The sequence below is a fragment of the Rhea pennata genome, chromosome 1, assembly GCF_028389875.1.
Source record: "Rhea pennata isolate bPtePen1 chromosome 1, bPtePen1.pri, whole genome shotgun sequence".
NCBI lineage: Eukaryota > Metazoa > Chordata > Aves > Rheiformes > Rheidae > Rhea > Rhea pennata.
In genome coordinates this window covers 160,215,368-160,235,953 of record NC_084663.1, presented here as the reverse complement: position 1 = coordinate 160,235,953, position 20,586 = coordinate 160,215,368, and the positions used below count along the sequence as shown (strand labels likewise).

Sequence of the window (20,586 nt, the reverse complement as noted above, 5' to 3'; positions counted from 1 at the left end):
TCTTCTCTCTCATGCTTTGGTGTTGCAACTATTAAAATGCCTATGGGTTTTCAATGATTTCTCTTAAAACTGAAGTAGCTCCCTAGAGGGATGTATTAAGGTTTTCCCTGGCTTAAATGTTCTCCATTCAACATGAAATATTGTTCTAGCACATACTTGAATGATTCTGATTATGCAGTATGTTAAACTGTTAGGCAGCTTACTATCTTGCAGTATCTCACTACCTGGTCAGAGTATGATGGTTGTTAACACCAAGACAAATCTGTGCTTTCTTTGCGCACACAGCAACAGTCCTGTTTAATTTTTAAGAGTAACATGTGCAAGATTTGGCCTTAAATAATATTTGTCTTTAAAAGGGCACTGGATCCAAGACCTCTCATGGTGTTCCAGCAGTTTCAGACCTCCCAGCTTGTCCTAAGCGTGAAACATCATCAGGGTTGTTCATTTAGGGTGCATTGCCACCTCCTGCATTGAGTAGTATGATAAGGAGGACATGAAGCAGGGAAGAGCCAGTTGTACCAACCAGGGAGAGAGACCTTCTCCTCAGCTTCTGTTTTGTTCCAGGAGGCCCCGTGGCAGATGCAGTTGGTTCTGGGCCAGTGTAGACATAGCCAATGCAGGCTAGAGCAGCATGGTTGTTACAGGCAATAAGATAGCTGTGGCTTCACTGCCTACTCTCCCTGGCTTTCTGAATAAGCGAGGCAATGAAAGAAGAGGACGTTGGTGACACCATTGCTGCAATCCCAGCAGCAAGTAGCCAGTGCCATTGGAGGTGGTGGAAGGAGCGAGTCTCGTGCATGAAATATGAGACTTGGTAGATCTTCACCTGCCTTAGCTTTGCTCAGTGCAGCCATAAAGTGGGGGAAAGGAAGGCTTGTGTTGGGTATCTGTTTATACAGGTCTGGGTCAGCTCCAGCTGATGCAGTGTCAGGGCTGTTGTACCCTCTTAAAACAGCCTTTTAAGCACTGCTGAAAGTCAGTCATAGATAGCTGGAACACCTCAGGACAATGAGGAGGGAATAGTGTTATCATGGTGAAGATATGAATCCATGCCACCTTGGCAAACCTGTGGGCTGATGGTTTTGCATCACCCGTACGCCTACCGGGATGAAATTAAAGAGAATATGGAGCAAAAGTGACTCCAGGCACGTACTGCACTCTGAACAGTGTTTGGTACTGACTCTCCTGTTCTCTGACTAGCATCTTGACTTGAAAGTGCAATACTCTGTGCTTCTCCTTGCTCACTTTGCAAAGTGGATGATGTTCTCTATCCACACAGAGTAACATGGGCTTGAGTATTTGCTGTATCAACTTCTGTCAAGGGGATTAGAATTAGGCAAAGAAAACGCAGAGAATATTTTTTTGTTTTGACTGAAACACTATTTTCTTCTTAAACCTACAATATTTGCAAATTTAGTCTGAATTGACGAACCAGTTTGGACTTGAAAAGAATTTTCAGGGTTTTATCAACTGTGGCAGTGAGGAAGGGAGTTTCTTTTTTTAGCCAAGAGCCCCAGTTCAGCACATGGGAGTGTCAAGGGAAACCTGGGTTATACTCTTACTGCCAGCTAAACAGGTCCTTACTGGGTTAGGTGTATATGTGTTAGGTGTATATGTGTTTCCTGTATGTGTTTTATATATAAAGACAGCAAATGATCATACCTGCTTCATTGCATCCCCTTGATAACTTTGCTTCTTTTTGCTTTGTAGTGGTTTCAGAGTGCTGTGAGTAAAGAGGATTGCATGCCCGAAATACTGAAAAATCTAATTTTCTCCAACTTCGAGCCTTTGCACAAATTTCACACTGGTTTTCTCAAGGAAATTGAGCAGAGACTTGCTCTGTGGTAAGACTGTTATTTATTTATCAGTGTTATTTCATGCAGCTTAGCATTTTCACATTCCCTTTTTGCTAACTCTTTGTGTCATGTGATTTGACTGCTATGATTCGTTTGTGCGAGTCGCAGATGTTGGTTATTAACAGACTGCATATACTGAATCATGGCTTGTTCGTGTTTACTTGATAAAGTCTATTGTTCAGATCTCTCAGTCAGGTACGGACATATGTAAATGAGATGGTAATACTGGATAAAGCTTCCTCTTGCCAAACGTCACTGTCCCTGTATGTCAGTTCATCTGAAAGACATGCTGCAAGCAAGGCTTGTAAGTGATGAAGAGGGAGACAAAGGTTCAAATCATGCTTCTGTCAGATAGGGATATGCTGGCAGGAGTTTTAGAGAGCAATTGCCCATTCAACAGCACCATGACTTTGACATTCTCAGGGTGCACAGTGCACTCTGCAAACAGGCAGAGTTTTAGAAGAGGATGTTGGTCTTGAAAACTATCTATCCCTAGCTTTAATAGTGACAATGAAACGTGGCAGTTTTGGAAAATAACTGTGAGATGAGTAATTGTTCCCTGGTAGGACTCTGAAAGTCAGTGCATTTGGCCAGTGATATCTGAGCCAAGGCAGTACACAGAAACCCTCTCCTCCCTCTGACTTGATCTATGTGGACTAGGTTGCCTTGCTCTGTGCAGGCATTTGCTGAAGGTTTATCTTTAGTGGGGGCAGCCAGAGCTTTTCTTTCTCAATTAGAAGAGTGACATCGGAAAATCACATGAAAGCAGAGGTTGTGTACCCCTGCAGGCAGTCCTGATGAATGTAATCAGTTTAATGCCCGTTTAACAAATTAATCAAAACAAAAGCAAAATACAATCTAAGAATGTGTGAATTTAGCTCTTATGATGTGACGAGCAAGGTCTTTGGATGAGAGCAAACACAGTGCAAACTAGTGCCTTCATCTCTAGGCTCCTTAGTGTCTCTTAATTGTGTGTAGGAATAGAGCTGCAGTTCATTTCCATCTATGTGGCATTTTTGTGATGTGTGAAATGTGTTTTGTATAGGAGTAATGTAATCACACCAAATGGTTCACAAAGCCTGACTTATACTTGATTATTCAGTGTAATGCTTTGAAGTCAGAAGTTTATATAGGGTCTAGCAGGGGTCCTTTGAGTATCATCCCTTTCTGCATCCTGTGACTGATGTTACAGACTATCTTGCAAGATCTCTCTAAGCTATTCCATTTCCTGCTGCCTTGCCAGGTAAAAATGACTTTAGGGTTTAGGTCATATATATGCAGGAAATAAGACACGGTGGCAATTGATGATAGTTACCAGATACCAGGTATTTTATAGGGAAAAAGGATTGTGATATTGCCGCATAGAATTGGCATGCTCGTCCATGGCTTTGTGGTTGACATTTGACATGAGCTTACTTTTAAGATATGTGCTGCACAGTAACTCTGCCTGCATCTCCCTTTTTCCCTTTGGGCTGCTACTGATTTAATACAGACTACTTTCTTACTTCTGTTACTTGCTTTACAGGTACTACAAGAAGGCTCTTCCAAATCCTATAAAATAGTGATTGCTGCCCCAGACATGCTGTAGGATTAGCAGTAGTTGGGATAGGGGGTGTGATGAGAAAGGGAAGATTTGTACAGTTTGTAAAGGGCAGAGTTCTGCTTTCCACTGAGTCAGTCTAATCTAGTGAGCTTGATGGACTTATTTGGACTAATTGAGAGAGAGGACACATTTGGCCGTATGTTATGTAAGTGTCTTTTTCTTTTGAGAGAGGGTAATTTTATCCCGATAGATTTGTTAAGTTCTATCAGGATGTCAACCTCCTATTCAGACGTGATGTTTCTCAAAACTTGGATTACTTCAGTAACCGCCTATCACTGCTCCTTGTGTGAAAGGTATCTTTTAGTAAGTAGGGAGAGATATCCTAATGGCAGAGCAGCTGGTAAAACCAACCACACCTGACAGTTTTAACCGAGTTTCCCATCAAAGGATCTATTGCAAAGCACACATGTAAGGAGAAAACGGAAAAGAAATTGGTACCAAGTCAAATTGCCCAGACTACTCACTTGCATTGATATCTTTGACACATAGATCTGTAAGCAATAGGGCACTGTTTGGACCAGAAGTTGTCCCAGTGCTTTCACACATTGCCAATGTAGTGTGTGATTTCTGAGACCTTCCAGACTGATGCAACTTGGCCTTCCATATTTTGATCCATATCTTTTTGATCCATATTCCATCTTTCAGGACTCCAGTATCTCACCTTTAGATGAACTCTCTCCTGCACTGGGACATGCCCAATGAGCAAATACCAGAAAGACAGAGGGAGTTAGCCTAGCTGTAGGTGCAGTTTTTGGATACAAGTTTATCCAGCATGCATCTGGCTGGCTGTTCTCTGTCTCATCTTCCTCTGAGTCCTGTAGGTACCTGGAGGTATATTGAAATAGAGGTGGGTATACTGAAACAGAAGTACAGAGCTGCTCTTTCCCTTTCTATGCCCGTGGCACAAAGCACAGAGGAGTTGCAGAACAGGGTGCATCTTGGGTAGTCAAAAACTCTCTGAGCTTGCATGTATGGTGCCAAGTAAGCCCATCGTGGAGTATATAGACAGACGGTGCATTTCCAAGAAGCCTAGTTACTCAGAGGCACACAACCTCTCAGTTTAAAGTGCTTCTTTCTGTGCTTCGCATGGGAAGAAGACTTTAAAAACTTTAAAAAGCAAAATGTTTTCAGCTGACTTTGCAACTGTAAATGACACAGACAACATGGGGCCGTTCTCTAGTCACTTGAGAGATCTCAGTGGTATTCAGCATGTTATGAGGAATTCAGATACAGAATGACAATAGCCTCCATCACTGAAGAGCTGGAACAGTGCTAAGAGGGAGCTGATGAATGATGAGGCCTGGGTAATGCTGTGTGGATCTAGCACATCCATATTTCTTCAGAAGAAGAGGCAAATCTGGTGGCTTTTAGAAACAGAGCATACAGAGAAGATTTTTATTTTGAATGCCATAAAAGGTTCAGAAAACACAAATAAGACTTTGTCTTCCAGTCTGAGCATTTAAGAGACAAAATGTTACAGCCTGCTGGGAGTCTCGGTTGCAGTGAGGTCCCCAAACACAAGCACTGAAGTAATGGTGAGATATCTGGGGAATTCTGCTGGAGTCACTAGGAAAAGAAACTCATAACAAATATTTAGGCTGCTGGGGGTTTATGTTTTTCTTTTGTTTTTCCTTTTCGATGAACACCTTTTAGAGCTGAGTAAGCCTTTTGTTTTTCAGCTTTTCTTTACATTCTAAGGCTATTGTTTGACAAAGCTGTAAATCTGACTTGGAGGCTCCTAGTACCACATTAAAACTGTAGTAGCTTTATGATACAACATGCTACTCTTTCTATGAAGTTACTCTGTAATCCAAATTTCTTCAAATTGATTCAAAATTATTTTGATGAGGTAACTTTGTCCCAACTGGGCACCTCAGCCATTGCCTGCTCTCCCACAGGTAGTGTAAGAATTCTGTGTATTAAGAATTCTGCTATATCATCTGCTCTGATTAATTTGACAGAAATGCAGTCATGTTCCTGCCCTGGATCTGGATCCAGTTTGCAACCCAGAGTGTGGGCTTACCTAATGCAATACCAGTGCTGTACGTGGGGTTTCTTTTTAAAGCCCTGGCACATTTGAATATGGAAATTAGGGTCATGGACTAGCTGGTAGGTCTGTTCAAGGTGTTACTTTTGATGTGTAGGTGTTTTTATGTTATACTACAGATGCGGAGATAAATTTCAAGCAGTAAACTGTATCCTGTAAAGATTACAGTTTAATTAAATAGTGAGTGGCAAAAATAGAGAGTCCCTTAGTGTATAGAAAAACAAGTTGGTGACAGCGTGGTAAGGAATAGCAGTTTTTCAACCATGTGGGCAAGGTCGTTTAGTTCAAAGTATGTCCAAACTGTCACACTTGTGTCTATGTCTTTGGCACTGGGTAATGTTGAGCCTGTGGGTTTTGGTCCTTTCTGCTACCCCAGCACAGAGCACTGGGCAGCCTGTAAAAGCAGCCCGGGAAGCCATGTACCTCCTCAACAGTATGGCTCACACTGAAGTCAGTAGCACTACTGCAGTCAGATGCTGGCAGAATTCAAGCTAGCTTATTTAAATCTTAATTTTCTATGTCAGCTCTTTTAATTTGCCAGGCAAGGCAGAAGGAAGGTGGAACGTTTGTCTTGAGACATGAGTGTGCTCTGCCTTCCTCCAAGGGCTGCATGTCCTATGGAAAAAAGACCTTTGAACAAAAGGGTTGTGGACTTTGTCAAGCTACTGAAACCTCTTGGTTCCTCCAGCATGTTATGGGAGCTTACCTAAGAGCAGAAACCCCCCACAGGGAATAATCTGTTTTCCCCTAGCGGGTAAGATGCTGAGTTTTATTAACCTAAAGTGCAGTTCAGCCTCCTTGTTCTCTGTGGGCGTCAGGTGGTGAGTCTAAGGTTTGTTTCAGACCTTCGTGTTGTGTATTGGAAGCTCTTGCAGGACATCATTCCCAGCTCTCTTGGGACTTGAATCATGTGGAGAGCTGCTGCGCTGCAGAATTGCTGGGGAGAGAGCAAGGCCAGCTGTTACATTGTCATAACAATTGTTAAACATATCTGTGCTTTTCATTTATTAAAACTCTATCGATGTTCTGTATTTGGCTCAGAGAAGCTAAGGTTGTGCACACTATTAAAAGCCTTTCCGGCTTGCTTGCCCCTTTCTGAACTGTTTGAACCTGCCTTCAGAGGCAGGGCATTTGCTACTGAGTATCCAAAGGACTGGTAACCTTTTGACCCAATTTTAGATTCTGACAGGTTCGATTTGTCTCTTCATACAATGCACCCATTTTTCTCTTTCCTATTGCATTCCCTCAGAGCAGCAGCTCTCAGTGTCTAGCACAGATTGAGAAATATTTCTAACAAGACATGAATTGATGCTGACACCAATAGCCAACTGCAGAATATAGGAATTTGCTACATTTTTCATAGCTACAGTTTGTTTCTGACCAGAAAGCAACAGATTCCCAGTGCTTTTACTGTGCAGCATCAAAAGGTTGGTCTCAGCCCACTGTTCATGTCTCCGACCATGTTCCTGGGAGCAAGTGGTAAATATTGCACTTGAGGCCCTGTATTTCAGGGAGAGGAAGGAATGACCTTTGGTGGATAGGGACAGACAGACATGGAGCTCTGCCCTCTTGTCTGGCAGGGGAGGAGGAGGAAGAAAAAGCAAGGGATGGGAGAGGGAACAGCTGTTAGCAAGCACCAGGAGAAGTCCATTGGGCAACCGTGGTCTCGTCCAGGTTGCTCCTCAGCAAGGCTTTGGGTGCTGCGGGGCTAGGAGCTCTCAGATTTTTTGCTATTCAATATGCTATTCAACACTGACTAGCAGAGTATCCCAGTGACTTAAAACTGGCTTCTGTTTCCCAAAGTCTGAGAGATTTTATGATAAAGAAGAAGAGGTGTTGGCAGTACAACTAGAACATGACATGCTCCATTAGCATCTGGCCAGTTGAATATGAAAAGCTAGTTAGGTTTTGATCCTTCATTTGGTTAAGCTGTTCAATAGGCGATTCATTCAGACCATAAGCACTGTTCCCCAGCCAAAAAACTGAGCTCATCTTCCCACACCTCTTCAGGTGTTTGTATTGCAGGTTTCCAGACTGGCTTCTGTAAATTCTGACAGGAGAAGGAAAATGGAGAGGCATAAACTTATCCCCTTGCTAGATCACTTAAGTGCTGCAGAGAGCAATGGTAGGAAAAGCCAGAATAGCTGTTTCTGCCCTCAGAAGTCCTATTAGGAAGTGTGAATCTGTGTTCAGGGCCTTACCCATGCACTGGAAAGAAAAAACATTACGTACAATTAAGAAATGCAGGCAGATTTATCTTCTTACAGGGAAGCCAGTAAGAAGGCTTCCAGGTTTGAAGGCACTTCTGAGGAAAGCTGCTACTCAGTGCTACCAGATGTGGCTGAGAAACGTGTTGCTGATAATTTGCAAAAAAAAGCTCTTAGATCTTAACATATGAAAGGAGGAGGCTTAACCAGGATTTGAAGAAGCCAGTTTGGAAAGCTGTAATAAAAAACACAGAGAGAGGTGTAGGAAAATGAGCTAAGTGTGGATTTACTAACCATTTTCTCTTTGGGAAATAATGCTTGTAATCAGACAGAAAAGCCTAATAAGCAGTTCATGTTAATACAGTAGCAAAACGTCCTGCCCTCTCAAATGTAAGAGCATTAACCATGTACTAGGTCATGGTGGGTTAAGTTTTGGGTTGAGGGTTTTTTTTTTTTTTTAGAAATGAGGACCACAGTTACAAAGGTACCTTTGCGTTATTTGCAGAAATGAGATGTGTGTTTTGTAGGTAGCTCACTTTTGACAGGAAAGTTTGCATTACTGAAGTCACTCTTGGGTACTTCTGGAGATTTAAGATGTGCTGCATCCAAATGAACGTGAAACAATGAGAAAGAAGTAGCTAGTCCAGGATCTGCTGGTCAGACCCAGAGTCCTGTTACATTCAGCAGCGTTAGCTGAAATGGACAGGATGTTTTGTAATAGCAGTCTATCAGAGAGAAAGAGGGTGTTTTGTTTTGTCAATTCTGCTTTTCCAGTTGCAAAGCAGTAATTTCTTTAAAAGGTAGCTTTAATGAGGAGTTTTAAGGTATTTCTTAATATTAGGACTTCAGTTAATAGCACTTTAGAAAAGTCCGAAGTGTCTAAGCGCTTAAAGACAAGCTGTAGTGTCTAGGAGGGAGAGTCTGTTCCTTAGCGTGTAACAGAAGGTCACACTGTACAAATCTCTGTCTTCCTAGGGTTGCACTTGAGATTTTTACACTGAGCTGGAAAAAAATCTCTACTGAGATATTTTTTCTTCCTTCTCTGCCTCCCTAGCAGCCCCATCAGATTTTTGTTCCTTCCACTAGTGCTTTTGGATGATTGAGGATAGTATGGGCTGAACTGGGATTTCCTTTCATTCATTCTCCATGATGTACAGTGAGGAGCTTGCATAATTCAAAAATCTGACATAGCTGTTTGCATAGTCTCTGTAAGTCGAGCTGGTGGCCGTCTTTAGCATATGAGATAGTGTCAACACTGAGTTCCTCATCAGGTATAAAAGCCAGTCTCCCCCTCTTTGCTTGCAGTTACACACTTGCAGAAAATGAGCAATGAGCGTATTTGTTGAATAATATCTCTACTATCCAGCACCGTTTTCAGTGGCATTAGACCTCCCCACGCTGTGTTGGTTGTATGAGGGCACATTATGAGTATGGAAAAAACAGCTCTCATGTCTTCTGTGGAGCTGGGGGTCATAAATCAGTTTCTCACAAAAATTTGTAAGAAGTTGGTTCCCAAATTTACAGCTCTATCCCTTGTCACTGGCAGATAGGTACCATGTTTGAATGGTAACCTGTGAAAACCAGGAGCAAGAAGAACAGTTTGGCCATTGATGCACAGCAAATGGGCAGCATCTTCCCATCAGCGAGCCAAGAACTTTTATTCAGAGCATGAACTGTGAGGAGAGCTCTCTCTTACGTGTCTCTATGTTTCAGGTTGCTGGAGCCCTAAGATGCCATGCGATGCCCTGAGGGTTGCTTTTGTATATTCTGAGTTGTGGGGTACCCTTTCGTTGGGTTTTCTTTCCTTTTTCTTTTCTTTTTCTTTCCCTGGGCTTTGCATGGTGGGGATCTGGGGAAGGCAGTAATATAGTGTGGAGGTTCCTGGGGAGTCCAGGGAGACAGCAGGGCTGGAGCAGATGAAGGGTTGTAGGAGGCAGATGTGAAACCGTCATGTTCTTCCCCTGCCATCCCCATGCCTGTCTTTGGCTTCCCCTGCCCCTCTGGGCTACGCTATGGCTTATATGCCTATGCACCATCCATCGTGAGAGGATCACTTCTGTTTTGAGAGGCAGCATTTGCATGGAAATAAAGGACCAAAGCAGGGAGAAAGGTTGGAATGAGGAATACTGGGCCCTCCTGTTTGTGTGTTTTCTCAGGCTTTCAGTTCTTGGAGCAGGATTCTCCTGCCTACGACATACGTTGTCCCCATTGGCTCGGTCTGATGGCTCTGCATAATTCAGCTCTTTGCTCTCCAGACAGTGGCTGCAGAGACACTGGTGCTTTTGGAGAACTCAGTTCTCTCCCTCTATGTCTCTTCTGGCAAGATGCAGGATGAGACTTGAAAGCCCTCAAACAGCTGAAGCAAGCCTTGGGCCAGCTCATGGCAGAAGCTCTCAAGGAAGAACATTCGTGGTGCCTTGCATGTGGCTGAGGTGATGCGATGCTGTGCAAGTCATCTGTGCCACCATGCTGAAGAGGGGACAGGCGGTTAACTTTTAGGAAATAAGGACCTGACTTTTCAATGAACAACTGCACTAAGGATTAGCTGAAGTTCATGAAGTTGGTGGGAGCACTTGCTATGACTTCAGTAGTCTTGGGGTCGGACTGGAAGTAGCTAGCTAGTGTATACGAGCTTGGCTTGGCAAAGAATATTGCAGCCAAGCTATATGTAACCTTGAGATCAAAAAAGCAATTTTCTATTTTAAAAATAGCAGTCAGTAATCATGTCCTTAATGGTTATCTTGGCAATAAAACAGAAAGGTACCAAATGACTGAAGTCCGTTAGATTAAATGCATGCAGACATGTAAGAAGGGATCCTGACAATGCCAAAGAGTTGGAGAATAACACACAAAGCAAGAATTCCCCTAGAGCTAGTTGCCAAATACCGTGTTGTTACTGGCAGCGGTGCAATTCATCTGGCTTTGACATTTCTGGGATTGTGTGCAACTGCGCAGCGTGAACCATTCTGGGGGGATGCTGCATGTTGGCCACACAGGTGGAGGGCGACTTTCACTAGCTGCCACTGCGGCACTCCTGCCCTGGGATTCAAGTGGTAGTGGCTTTTAGACAGAGGTGCTTCGATATGCACCCCTTGGAGTAAAGCATTAGTGGCTGGAAAATTTTATTTTCAGCCTCGGAGGAAGTCTCAGTGGGGAGAGCTGCTGGAGGGAAAGGAGGTGGGGAAGGGACAGGGAGGGAACAACACAGAGAGGAGAGGCGACACTGATGGAAACCTCCTGGAGAGAGAAGTTAGACTTCTACCCTCAGCGAATTTGGGAACTCTAGACTTGTAATGTCAATACGTGCTTCTTTTGCTCCTTGCAGTATAGACCATTTCTTAGGTACGTTTTAACTATGTGCAGCAAATGGCGGTGTTTATTTTATGCAGTGCTTTTGCAAACTGGTACAGCTAGTTAAAGTTACCATTGACACAACCCAACCTCCTACCCTGGTGTAACCTTTGGTTTCAGAAAAACATTAACAGCCTTGTTGAGAACAGTATTCTTCATGCTTAAATAGGCATATAAGTGCCTGGGAGACTTAACACAATAGGACCTAATTAAAGACAGCCAACGAAACTGGAAATTTGTTCAAATGAACATGGAGCAACCCCCTGTTCAGCAGCTGAGTGTGTTTGTTTCCCCAAAGGGGATGTGACAGTGCAATGCTCCTAGATTGGATCTGCCCCTTTTCCCAGGTAGAAAAGCAGGTAGAGAGATTATCCAGCATGAACATAGCCATGTTTATCTTTGCAAAACAAAAGTACGTCTGAATATGCATCTATTAAGGTAAAAATGTATAGATTAAAAAAAAATCTGTATGTCTTACTGGGGTAAGTATATTCCTAACAACAGCTGCATCTTCTGTGATTTGGTGAGTGCGAAACCACTCTGACTTAAATTGCTTTTACTAATGAACGCAGAGATTTACCATCTGGTTGTCCATTAATTCCCTCACAGCACATCAAATTTTCTTAAAAGTAAACTACTACAAATGGTGAAAAACAATATACACGTTAACAATAACGCAAAACAGAGGTCCTGTTATTCTTGGGTTCCTTCAGAACTGAATTGTATTTCTGTTCTCCTCCAAGTTAGTGCATTTCTTCAGCTGAATTGCAGTTGCTCACACTGCGATTGGACCTGTCTCCCAGTACTCAGCTGTGGGAATTGATCTGAATTAAAATTGAGGACAGCCCATAAAAAGCCACACTATAGGAAATTTGGATGCAATGTTAGAGACTGGAAGGGGAGAAGGGGAGGAGCAGTGGTACCCCTATCATTCTCCCTAGTGATCTTCTTTTCAAAATGCAACTTAATTAGAATAGATCTGTAACAGTTAGGATTTTATATTTGTAATTTTTTCCTCCTGTATTCTCCAAAAGATGCATTTGGATTCATTCAGCATGTGGTATCTTTTTCATCAGAAGTGACGTTTCTCGCAAATGGAGCACCCACCCAAGTGCAGCTGGCTGGGTGGGAGGGAGCATTTTGTGTCTCTAATACCAAAAGTGACACGTTAAGAGAAGGTTCCCTGCCGATATATAACACTTACAAGTCAAACACAGATGCTGGACAGATTTTTTCTACTACCTCAGGCAAGAGCAGGAAGTTTTTCAGAGGGGGAACACCCTGCTCAAGGGCGCAGCATTTGTTCCTTAACTGAACTGTCCGCTGTGTTGTGACGGAGTTTTAACATCTTGCTTTTTCTCAAGCCATTTCCAGCCTTCTCTGGTGTCATTAAAAATGCTGGTAGTTTTCTTTAAAGATCTAATCCTTCTCTTTAGTGCCTGCCTGCTCCGTTGTGAGGAGTACAAGCCAGGCTGGGTGAAGGGTGTACTAACATACATGGGAATTATATATCCACCAGGAAGATTCCTCACGTGCTCCTGAGCTAAGGAGTGCAGGGGCTTCGGATTTTGATAGAAAATGAGTTCCTTTCTGTGCTTTTATGTGATTACGCACTTATATTGCATGACTAAAGTGTCTGATATTTCTGTTGCTGACAGGGAAGGCCGTTCTAATGCTCACATTAAAGGAGATTACCAAAGAATCGGGGATGTTATGCTAAAGAACATTCAGAGTATGAAGGTAGGAATGATCCTATAACTATTAAGCTTTGACATGGATTAGTATTAGTGTGTGATTCCTTTTATGCTGTCTTTTGCCCATTGTAATCAAAGTTTATAAAAGTTTCTCTTGATGAAGTTTTAAGGGTTCAGTGAGAGCAAACTAAATCCAAAGTGCCTGTGTGAGCTGTAAAGCTAGCTGTAACATTCTGCAGACTTTGCAGCTGTTCTGAGTGTGCCTGGAATAGTAGTTTTGAAGTCAGATGTTAGAACAGCAGCATGGAGCACAGGCATGAGAGCTTGTGGAAACCCTACAAACTTCTACAGTCCAGTATTAAGCTTATCTTTCAGATAGAGGTGTGGACAGATTAAGTGACATGCCAATGGTTATACAGCAAATTGGAAAAACAGAATGTCAGAATCTCATTCTGATCCCCAACTGTAACACAAGGAGAGTTTGCCACCAAAAAAGTAGACTCACCCTTTCCACAGTGCACTTAGCAGGCGCTGCTTTTTCCCCTCAAGACACATTTCGGATGCACTGGAAGAAATGCAGGGTGAACTTTTCTGCCTCCCTGCCTGTCCTCAAGAAATACACATCTTTTCACAAAGAGTGTTTGGAGTCTCTGTAAACTTCTGGCAGTTTGTGCTTCTGCTCTCGGTACCTTGCAACGTTAAGTTGTTTCTTGTTCCGTGTCTGTGGGCCCTTCTGTGGCACTGCCTACAGAAAGGGTATGGTCCTCGCTTCTCGTAGATCTATTTGCATGTTTTCACCTTTGCCTTTCTCTTTCCCGTTAGAGGATTTTGTGCCATTTGCTTTGAGAAGTGCCACTGCTAATAACCACAGAGATGTGGAGGAGAGAAGCAAAACTCAGTTTGACTTAAGGAACTCGACAGCAAATAGAAAAGTTAGTTAAAACTTGATGTGTTTATCATGGGTTCTTTTAAAAGACTTGGCACTCCTAGTTTAATTAACACAGGAAAGAAGTTAAGAGCAAGCCGTGAGTGGCCGACCTCAGCAGTAGCCCAGAGGGTCCCTTCTGACTTTGCTTCGTTGCCTGTTGTCCAAGTTACAGGCTTGCAGAATGAATATGTAGTGTACAGAAGAAGCAGCTTGGTTAGCTTGGAAGTTACATTTCTGGTAAGGAAAAAGTTACAAGTCACAGGAGAGAGGGAGCTGATTGGAAATGTGTCAAACAGCACATGAGCTTTAGATTAATTCAAACTGTTTCCTGAAGTCCATTCAATATAAACACTCAGTTCCTTTTTGTTGCTTATTAATATTCTACTGGACATTGAGAGACTTTCCTCAACTACTCAGAGAAGCTCTGTGTGTCCTGCAGGAGCAATTCACCTTGCACAAAACACATGTGAAGTCCCTTTGTCAATCATGCCAAAAAGTACTGATGGGTTGTTTTAAATGAGACCCGTGAATGCCTTTGTTGCAGGGACCAAAATGAAGTTGCTCTTCCTTGCAGACCTTGGTGACTTGTGGGTGCGTAACTCCCGCAGTGCTGGGAGGACCTTCACAGAGACTGCACTCAGCAGAAGATGTAGCCCAAGGACAGGGAATGCTGATGCAGCTTTTTCTGCTGGACCACTCCTGCATTTTTGGGTTAGGTTGGTTTCCCAGGAGATGCCACTTCTCTTTAATAACAGGGAAACAGAAACTGGAAGTCCACTTGCCTGTATCTCAGCTCTCCAGAAGCGCTGCAGGGAGCTCAAGCATCCAAATCCCTTCATCCTCCTAGAAAATACTATTTTGTTCCCAGCTCTGAATTTGTATAGTCTAGTCCTCTCTCTGTGGTGCCCACTTGCATGAGTTATTTTAATCTGATCTCCTCGACCTTGGATTTCTTGCCTGATGCTAGACTGTTAGTTTTGTTTACTCACATACCTTTGTTTTCCAGGCAGTATGGAGGGGGCGTGGGTTTGTGTTTCAGATTAATAATTGTATTTCTTTTTTTTTTAAGCAAATATCAGAGCCATCGTGTTGCAGAGTGATTTTGTTTGCAAAATCCCAACTGCTGTGACAGTGTTGGAGTAGGTTTGAGATGAATGCTTATGAGTCCTCTCTTGCAGAGTTTGCTAATAGCTCTACCATGCACTCTTCTTCCTTTGTGCCTTTAAGCAACTGACAGTTCACCTGTGGAAGCACAATGAGGTTTTGATGGAGCTGGAGAATGGGATCAAGAACTCGCGCAAGCTGGAGACCTTTTGCAGGGACTTTGAGCTACAGAAAGTCTGCTACTTGCCCCTCAATACCTTCTTGCTCAGGCCTTTACACAGGCTCATGCACTACAAGCAGATAATGGAGAGGCTCTGCAAACACTACCCGCCAAATCACATAGACTTCAGGGATTCAAGAGGTGAGAGGAAAAATATTAATTCCTGGAGCTGGGAGACGGCATCCAGATCTGTTACATATATATATATATAAATATATATATATATGAGCTGCTATATGAGCAAATTTTTTTTCTTTAAGCTTACATTAAAAAGAGGATTAAGTTGCAAAACCAAGCACTCAAAAGTCCAGAAATGGTAAGATTAAGGTTGCACTTGTATACACATTATGCCGCAGTCTGGACAAGTACTTGGAAGAAAAATCTGTTGAGGGTTATTAAACAGACAGAAATGACATCCAGTTTAGGAAGTCCCTGGAACTGAAAATAGTTGGGAGGTTGAGAGAGAGCATAGGGGATGTATCATGTGTGCTTTTCTCGTTCTTAGATTTCCCTAGGTATCCTCTAGGAACACCAGAATATCAGCTCAGGTGAGCCCTTGGTCTGACCCAATATGGCTGTAGTTATTATGTCTTTAAGAAGAGTATTATTTTTCCAGACATACAGCTTGTTCTGTTACCATTTTCATGATTTGTTTTAGGAGCTCAAAGCTGCCAGCATGTCTTTCTCAAACACAAATTTTCCTCTTGAGTTCTGAGCTCACTGCTTGCTGTTTCTTTCTGATGTCTTGGTTTCCACCTTTCTTGCTTCTACCCCTCACCCCCATTGTAAGCAATGTACATTTAGCAGTAGCTGTGTTATCTGTACGGTTACGGTTACTGCTCCGCGCAGACTCTCAGGGGGACTGGGGCAGGGGGCAATGCCCGGCATTGCAGCTCCCAGCTGCAAGGCGTTACCTCCTGCAGTGGATGCTGGAAACCTGAGTTGGATGGCTCCACTCCCTGTGAGCCAGGAGGATTTGCAGTGAGAGCCACAGCAAACCAAGCACAAAATACAGGGGCAGTTTGTCCAATGGCAGCAGGAAACATGATTTGTTTGGACGGTGAAGTGGATTGAGAACTGGCTGAAAGGCAGAGCTCAGAGGGTCGTCATCAGTGGCACAGAGTCTAGCTGGAGGCCTGTGGCTAGTGGTGTTCCCCAGGGCTCAGTACTGGATCCCATCCTGTTCAACTTCTTCATCAGTGACCTGAATGAGGGGACAGAGTGCCTCCTCAGCAAGTTTGCCAATGATACCAAGCTGGGAGGAGTGGGTGACACACCAGAGGGCTGTGCTACCATTGAGAGAGCCCTGTTCAGGCTGGAGAGCTGGGTGGAGAGGAACCTCCTGAGGTTCAACAAGGGCAAGTGTGGAGTCCTGCACCTAGGGAGGACCAACCCTAGGCACCAGTACTCAGTGGGGGCTGACCTTCTGGAGAGCAGCTCTGCAGGGAAGGACCTGGGAGTGTTGGTGGATTGATGACCATGAGCCAGCAATGTGCCCTTGTGGCCAGGAAGGCCAATGGTCTCCTTCGGTGCATTAGGAAGAGTATTGCCAGGAGGTGGAGGGAGGTGATCCTGCCCCTCTCCTCAGCCCTGGTGAGACCTCATCTCAAATCCTGTGTCCAGTTGTGGGCTCCCCAGTACGAGAGAGACCTGGAGCTACTGGAAAGAGTCCAGTGTTGGGCTGCAAAGATGATCAGAGGGCTGGAGCACCTGCCCTGCGAGGAATGGCTGCGAGAGCTGGGTCTGTTTAGCCTGGGGAAGAGAAGACTGAGGGGGGATCTTATCAATGTGTACAAGTACCTGAAGGGAGGGTGTCAAGGGGACAGGGACAAACTGTTTTCAGTTGTCCCTTGTGACAGGACAGGAAGCAATGGGCAGAAATTGAAGCCCAGGAAGTTCCGCCTGAGCGTGAGGGGGAATTTCTTCCCTGTGAGAGTGGCGGAGCACTGGCACAGGTTGCCCAGAGAGGCTGTGGAGTCTCCTTCTCTGGAAATATTCAAGGTCTGCCTGGATGCCACCCTGTCTAACATGCTGTAGGTGACCCCGCTGAGCAGGGAGGTTGGACTAGATGATCTTCAGAGGTCCCTTCCAATCTTACCTATTCTGTGATTCTATGATTCTATGAAATGCCACAGCAATCTGTGGTGTTGAGGGGCTAGCATGATAAAAATGTTTGCCTAAATGTAGCTACTGCCTGAATCATCTCCTGGAATATACAGCAAGCAGCTCCTTCATTTCTTTTAACCAAGGCTATAAGATGAGGAGGGTGCACCAACTGCCACACTTTGATCCCTGCTCCAGTTAAGAAATGGACACAAATACAGGATGCAGGAACAAGACTCAGCACAAAAAGGAAAGTGTGAGTCAGTGACAGCATCAGTCTGTGATCAGTCTCTTGCTGAGATGTTTGAGGCTTTTTCTTAAAGGCCTGGGTGCAAAGGAATTAAAAAAAAAGAGAGATGAGGATGTAAATCAGACATGGGTAGTGCAGACCACAGGTCTCCATTTAACAGGAGGATGAACTGCATGTTAAGCAGTAGGGAGGAACCGCTGTTACCTGTTCTCTCGTCTTTTTTTTTTTTTTTTTTTTTTTTTTTTTAATGCAAATGGCAGTAACTTCTATTCTAGTACCATGATCAGTCAGTCAGTGTGTTTGGCCCATTCAGAGTTTGCCTCTTCCACCAGATGAAAGTATCAGGGGCCTTAGTTAAAGGGACTCTGCAGACCCTAGAGAGGCCTAGACTTCCCAGTCCTGGCCAAGTGACAGTAGCAAAGCCCTAGGCACCTGGCGAGATTTGCTGGCCAAAATTTGGCCCTGTGGCCACTGAGGCAATGGCAAGCCAAGGGCGAGGGGTTTTGTGGCCTGCTTATGTGGACTGAGGTGTCCCAGGTGCCTCCCTTGCGCTGGGATGAGCACTCGTGTGTGTGGTGGCCCAGGGAGCTGGTCCATGAGCTGGAGCTGAGGGCAAGACCCAGCATTATTCGTTTTACAGCCTAAGATAATACAAGAAATGATGCTGCCATTTCCCTGTGTTTTCAAATATGGAACTGACCCAGTGTGTTGCGGGGATGGGAAGGATGCATTTTTTTTCAAGTGTGTAAAAGATCCCTAGATTAATTGGAGGTCTAGGAGATTCAGTCCTTTAGAAGACCCTCTTCGTTGGTGCTGTGAATTGACTCTTGAGTATTCCTATGAAGTTTCTTAAATAAGAGCAAACTTCTGACTGAAGACTGTCTCTTCATTACAAGGCTCCATCCTTGGTAAGATGATGGCCAGAGTTTGTGTGTTTTTTTGGTCTGAATAACCTTACACTGCAGAGGGAGCACGTCTGGAGGGCAATGTTCTTGAGCTGTGCGCTGCAGACGAAAGCTGTCTTTCTTTCTGAACGTTCTTGCAAGTTTTTAACAAGCATTTTCTGGTTTTGTTTATCTAGCTGCTTTGGCTGAGATTTCTGAAATGGTGGCTCAGCTCCATGGCAATATGATAAAGATGGAGAACTTCCAAAAGCTGCACGAACTCAAGAAAGACCTGATAGGCATAGACAATCTGGTCATCCCGGGAAGGGTAAGTAACAGAAGTGTAATTAAGGTCTGTAATTTACACAGGTCTGTAAATTAAGGTCTGTAAATTACACAGAAGTGTAATTTAAGGTCTGTAACAAAGGTCTTGTAATTTTAAAACATTAGGTGTGCTTTAGGTCTGTTTCTCAGAAGCAGCTGTGAAATTGCCTTTCCTTGTATGAGCTTTTTTCTTTCACTGAAAATTATCAAATGTGAACGTAGAAACACTGTAGAAAGCAGCTGCCTTTAAAGTGAGAAGACACAATCATCTTTATCTCTTTACTGATTTTATTTTTATTAGGTTTATCTTTTGTACAGATTTCGATAGTTGCAAGCAATTTCAACCATCTATTAGACCAGAGGCAGTTAAAGTGTAACACTTCTCACAGCTTTCGGAGCTCAAAGCAGTTGCACATTTCATCACTCTTGCTGCTCTTAATTTTTTATTTTTATCCTGAATACTAGAGCATATCAGCTTAAAGGGAAGTAAGACATTTGTGCCAGAGGACCCTCAGCCCTTTCACTATGTCTGGCTTTGAAACACATGTCCTTGGGGACAAGCAGTCTCCTTAGTCTACATGTAACTTTGTGCAATAATTTTTGAGACAGTGTTGCCTTAAGTAAATATTTTTAATTGTGGTATAAAAAATACCAGCAGTTTCTTTTGCTTGTTGTTGTCTTTCTTTCTAAAATGAGTCTTATTTCAGAATAAGTGAGCCTCAGTGTAGTATTTACTGCCTTTTCTGCTTTCCTATGTGAGAATTTGAGAGCTGTCTGTCGGAGTAAGTGCCTCCCTGCCTTCCTTACCTTTTGTGCATAATACGAAAAAGCAGCGCTTATGGCAACTGAAGTGCCTTGGGAAATATGCTGCTCAACTGTTCTCGTGCCTTATGCATTTCTGGGAAACAGCTTGGAAAAGGAGATGAGTTTTGTGATGGCAGTGTCTGAACCACCCTGAAGTCTTGTTGTCTGGCCCCGACATCCTCCTGCAGGAAGGCAAGACCATTGCTCAACAGCAGTCACAGACTGGCGTCTTCTAATTAATTTAAGGATTTTAACATTTAGAAAAATTTAGTTGGTGTGCCACAGACAAGGTAGCGTGGAATGCTGTGTGCCAAGTGCTTTGGGGACTTTCTTGTCAAAGGGTCAGACTGTTGCATCTTTAACCAGCTTGAAGGGTCTCCATGACCTCCTAACCAAGGGTGGCATGCTGCCATAACACGAATAATAAATGTATCTTAATACCAAAGTAGAACTTCATCTGGTGTCCTTTGCTTTTCTTGTTTATTCCTTTTTTACTCTTATTTCTCATTTTGTTGCAATTCCTCGTTCTCCTACTTTGCCTCTTTCCAGTCCCTGCAGTAGCTGCCGTTGCCTGTGCTTCCCTTCAGCGCTCTGCAGAGATTTCACTCCCTTGGCTGGTCCCTCAGCCTATCTCATAGCTTGCGCATCTCTCAAATGAAATTAAACACCATTATGAGTTGTTTCTGCTACCCCATTCCACCTAGAAGCAGAACTGTCTTGCTCTGCTAGGAAGTTAGAGGAAAAGGCAGGCGAGCAGCAGAGGTTGTCCGCCTGCAGGGGCAGAAGGCTTTGGCTACTGCTGCTCAAGATGTTGCTGCTTGCCAGCCCTGCAGCTGCTGTTGTAGCTCAGGAGTTGGACTCCCTGCCTCGGCACAACCGCCAGCAAGCGTTACTGTTGCCTGTGGCTGGGTTTGCCCAAAGGTAGTCCAACTTCACATTGCATACAAGTGCCCTGGAGGAGACTGGAGCTTGGGAGCAGCCCGGCACAGCTCAGAAGAAAAGTCTCGTGTTAGGCTGTGATTCAGCTGTCTTAAAGACAGCTGTGGGTAACCATCATCTTCACATTTCCCCAGTCTAGGGCCTCTGCTGCCACCAAGCTGGATCCTACTCATGGTCACTTCTGCTTGTTGATTGCACAGAGCGGTAGCTGCTGTTCCAGGTGCTCATACAGCACTTACCTTGGAGGTGCTCAGCCTGGCAGTGACTGCTGG

The 20,586-nt window shown here is 43.9% G+C and overlaps 1 protein-coding gene across 8 annotated transcripts in view; it reads left to right on the top strand.

Moving 5' to 3' along the window:
- FARP1 (FERM, ARH/RhoGEF and pleckstrin domain protein 1) overlaps nt 1–20,586 on the top strand; it is a 219,832-nt gene that overhangs the window by 188,721 nt on the left and 10,525 nt on the right. For all 8 annotated transcript variants that reach the window (XM_062566835.1, XM_062566834.1, XM_062566833.1 and 5 more), the window contains exons 16-19: nt 1,711–1,844; nt 12,723–12,804; nt 14,914–15,151; nt 18,445–18,575. In XM_062566835.1, the coding sequence (XP_062422819.1) occupies nt 1,711–1,844; nt 12,723–12,804; nt 14,914–15,151; nt 18,445–18,575 (585 nt within the window). The remainder of the gene's footprint in view (nt 1–1,710; nt 1,845–12,722; nt 12,805–14,913; nt 15,152–18,444; nt 18,576–20,586) is intronic.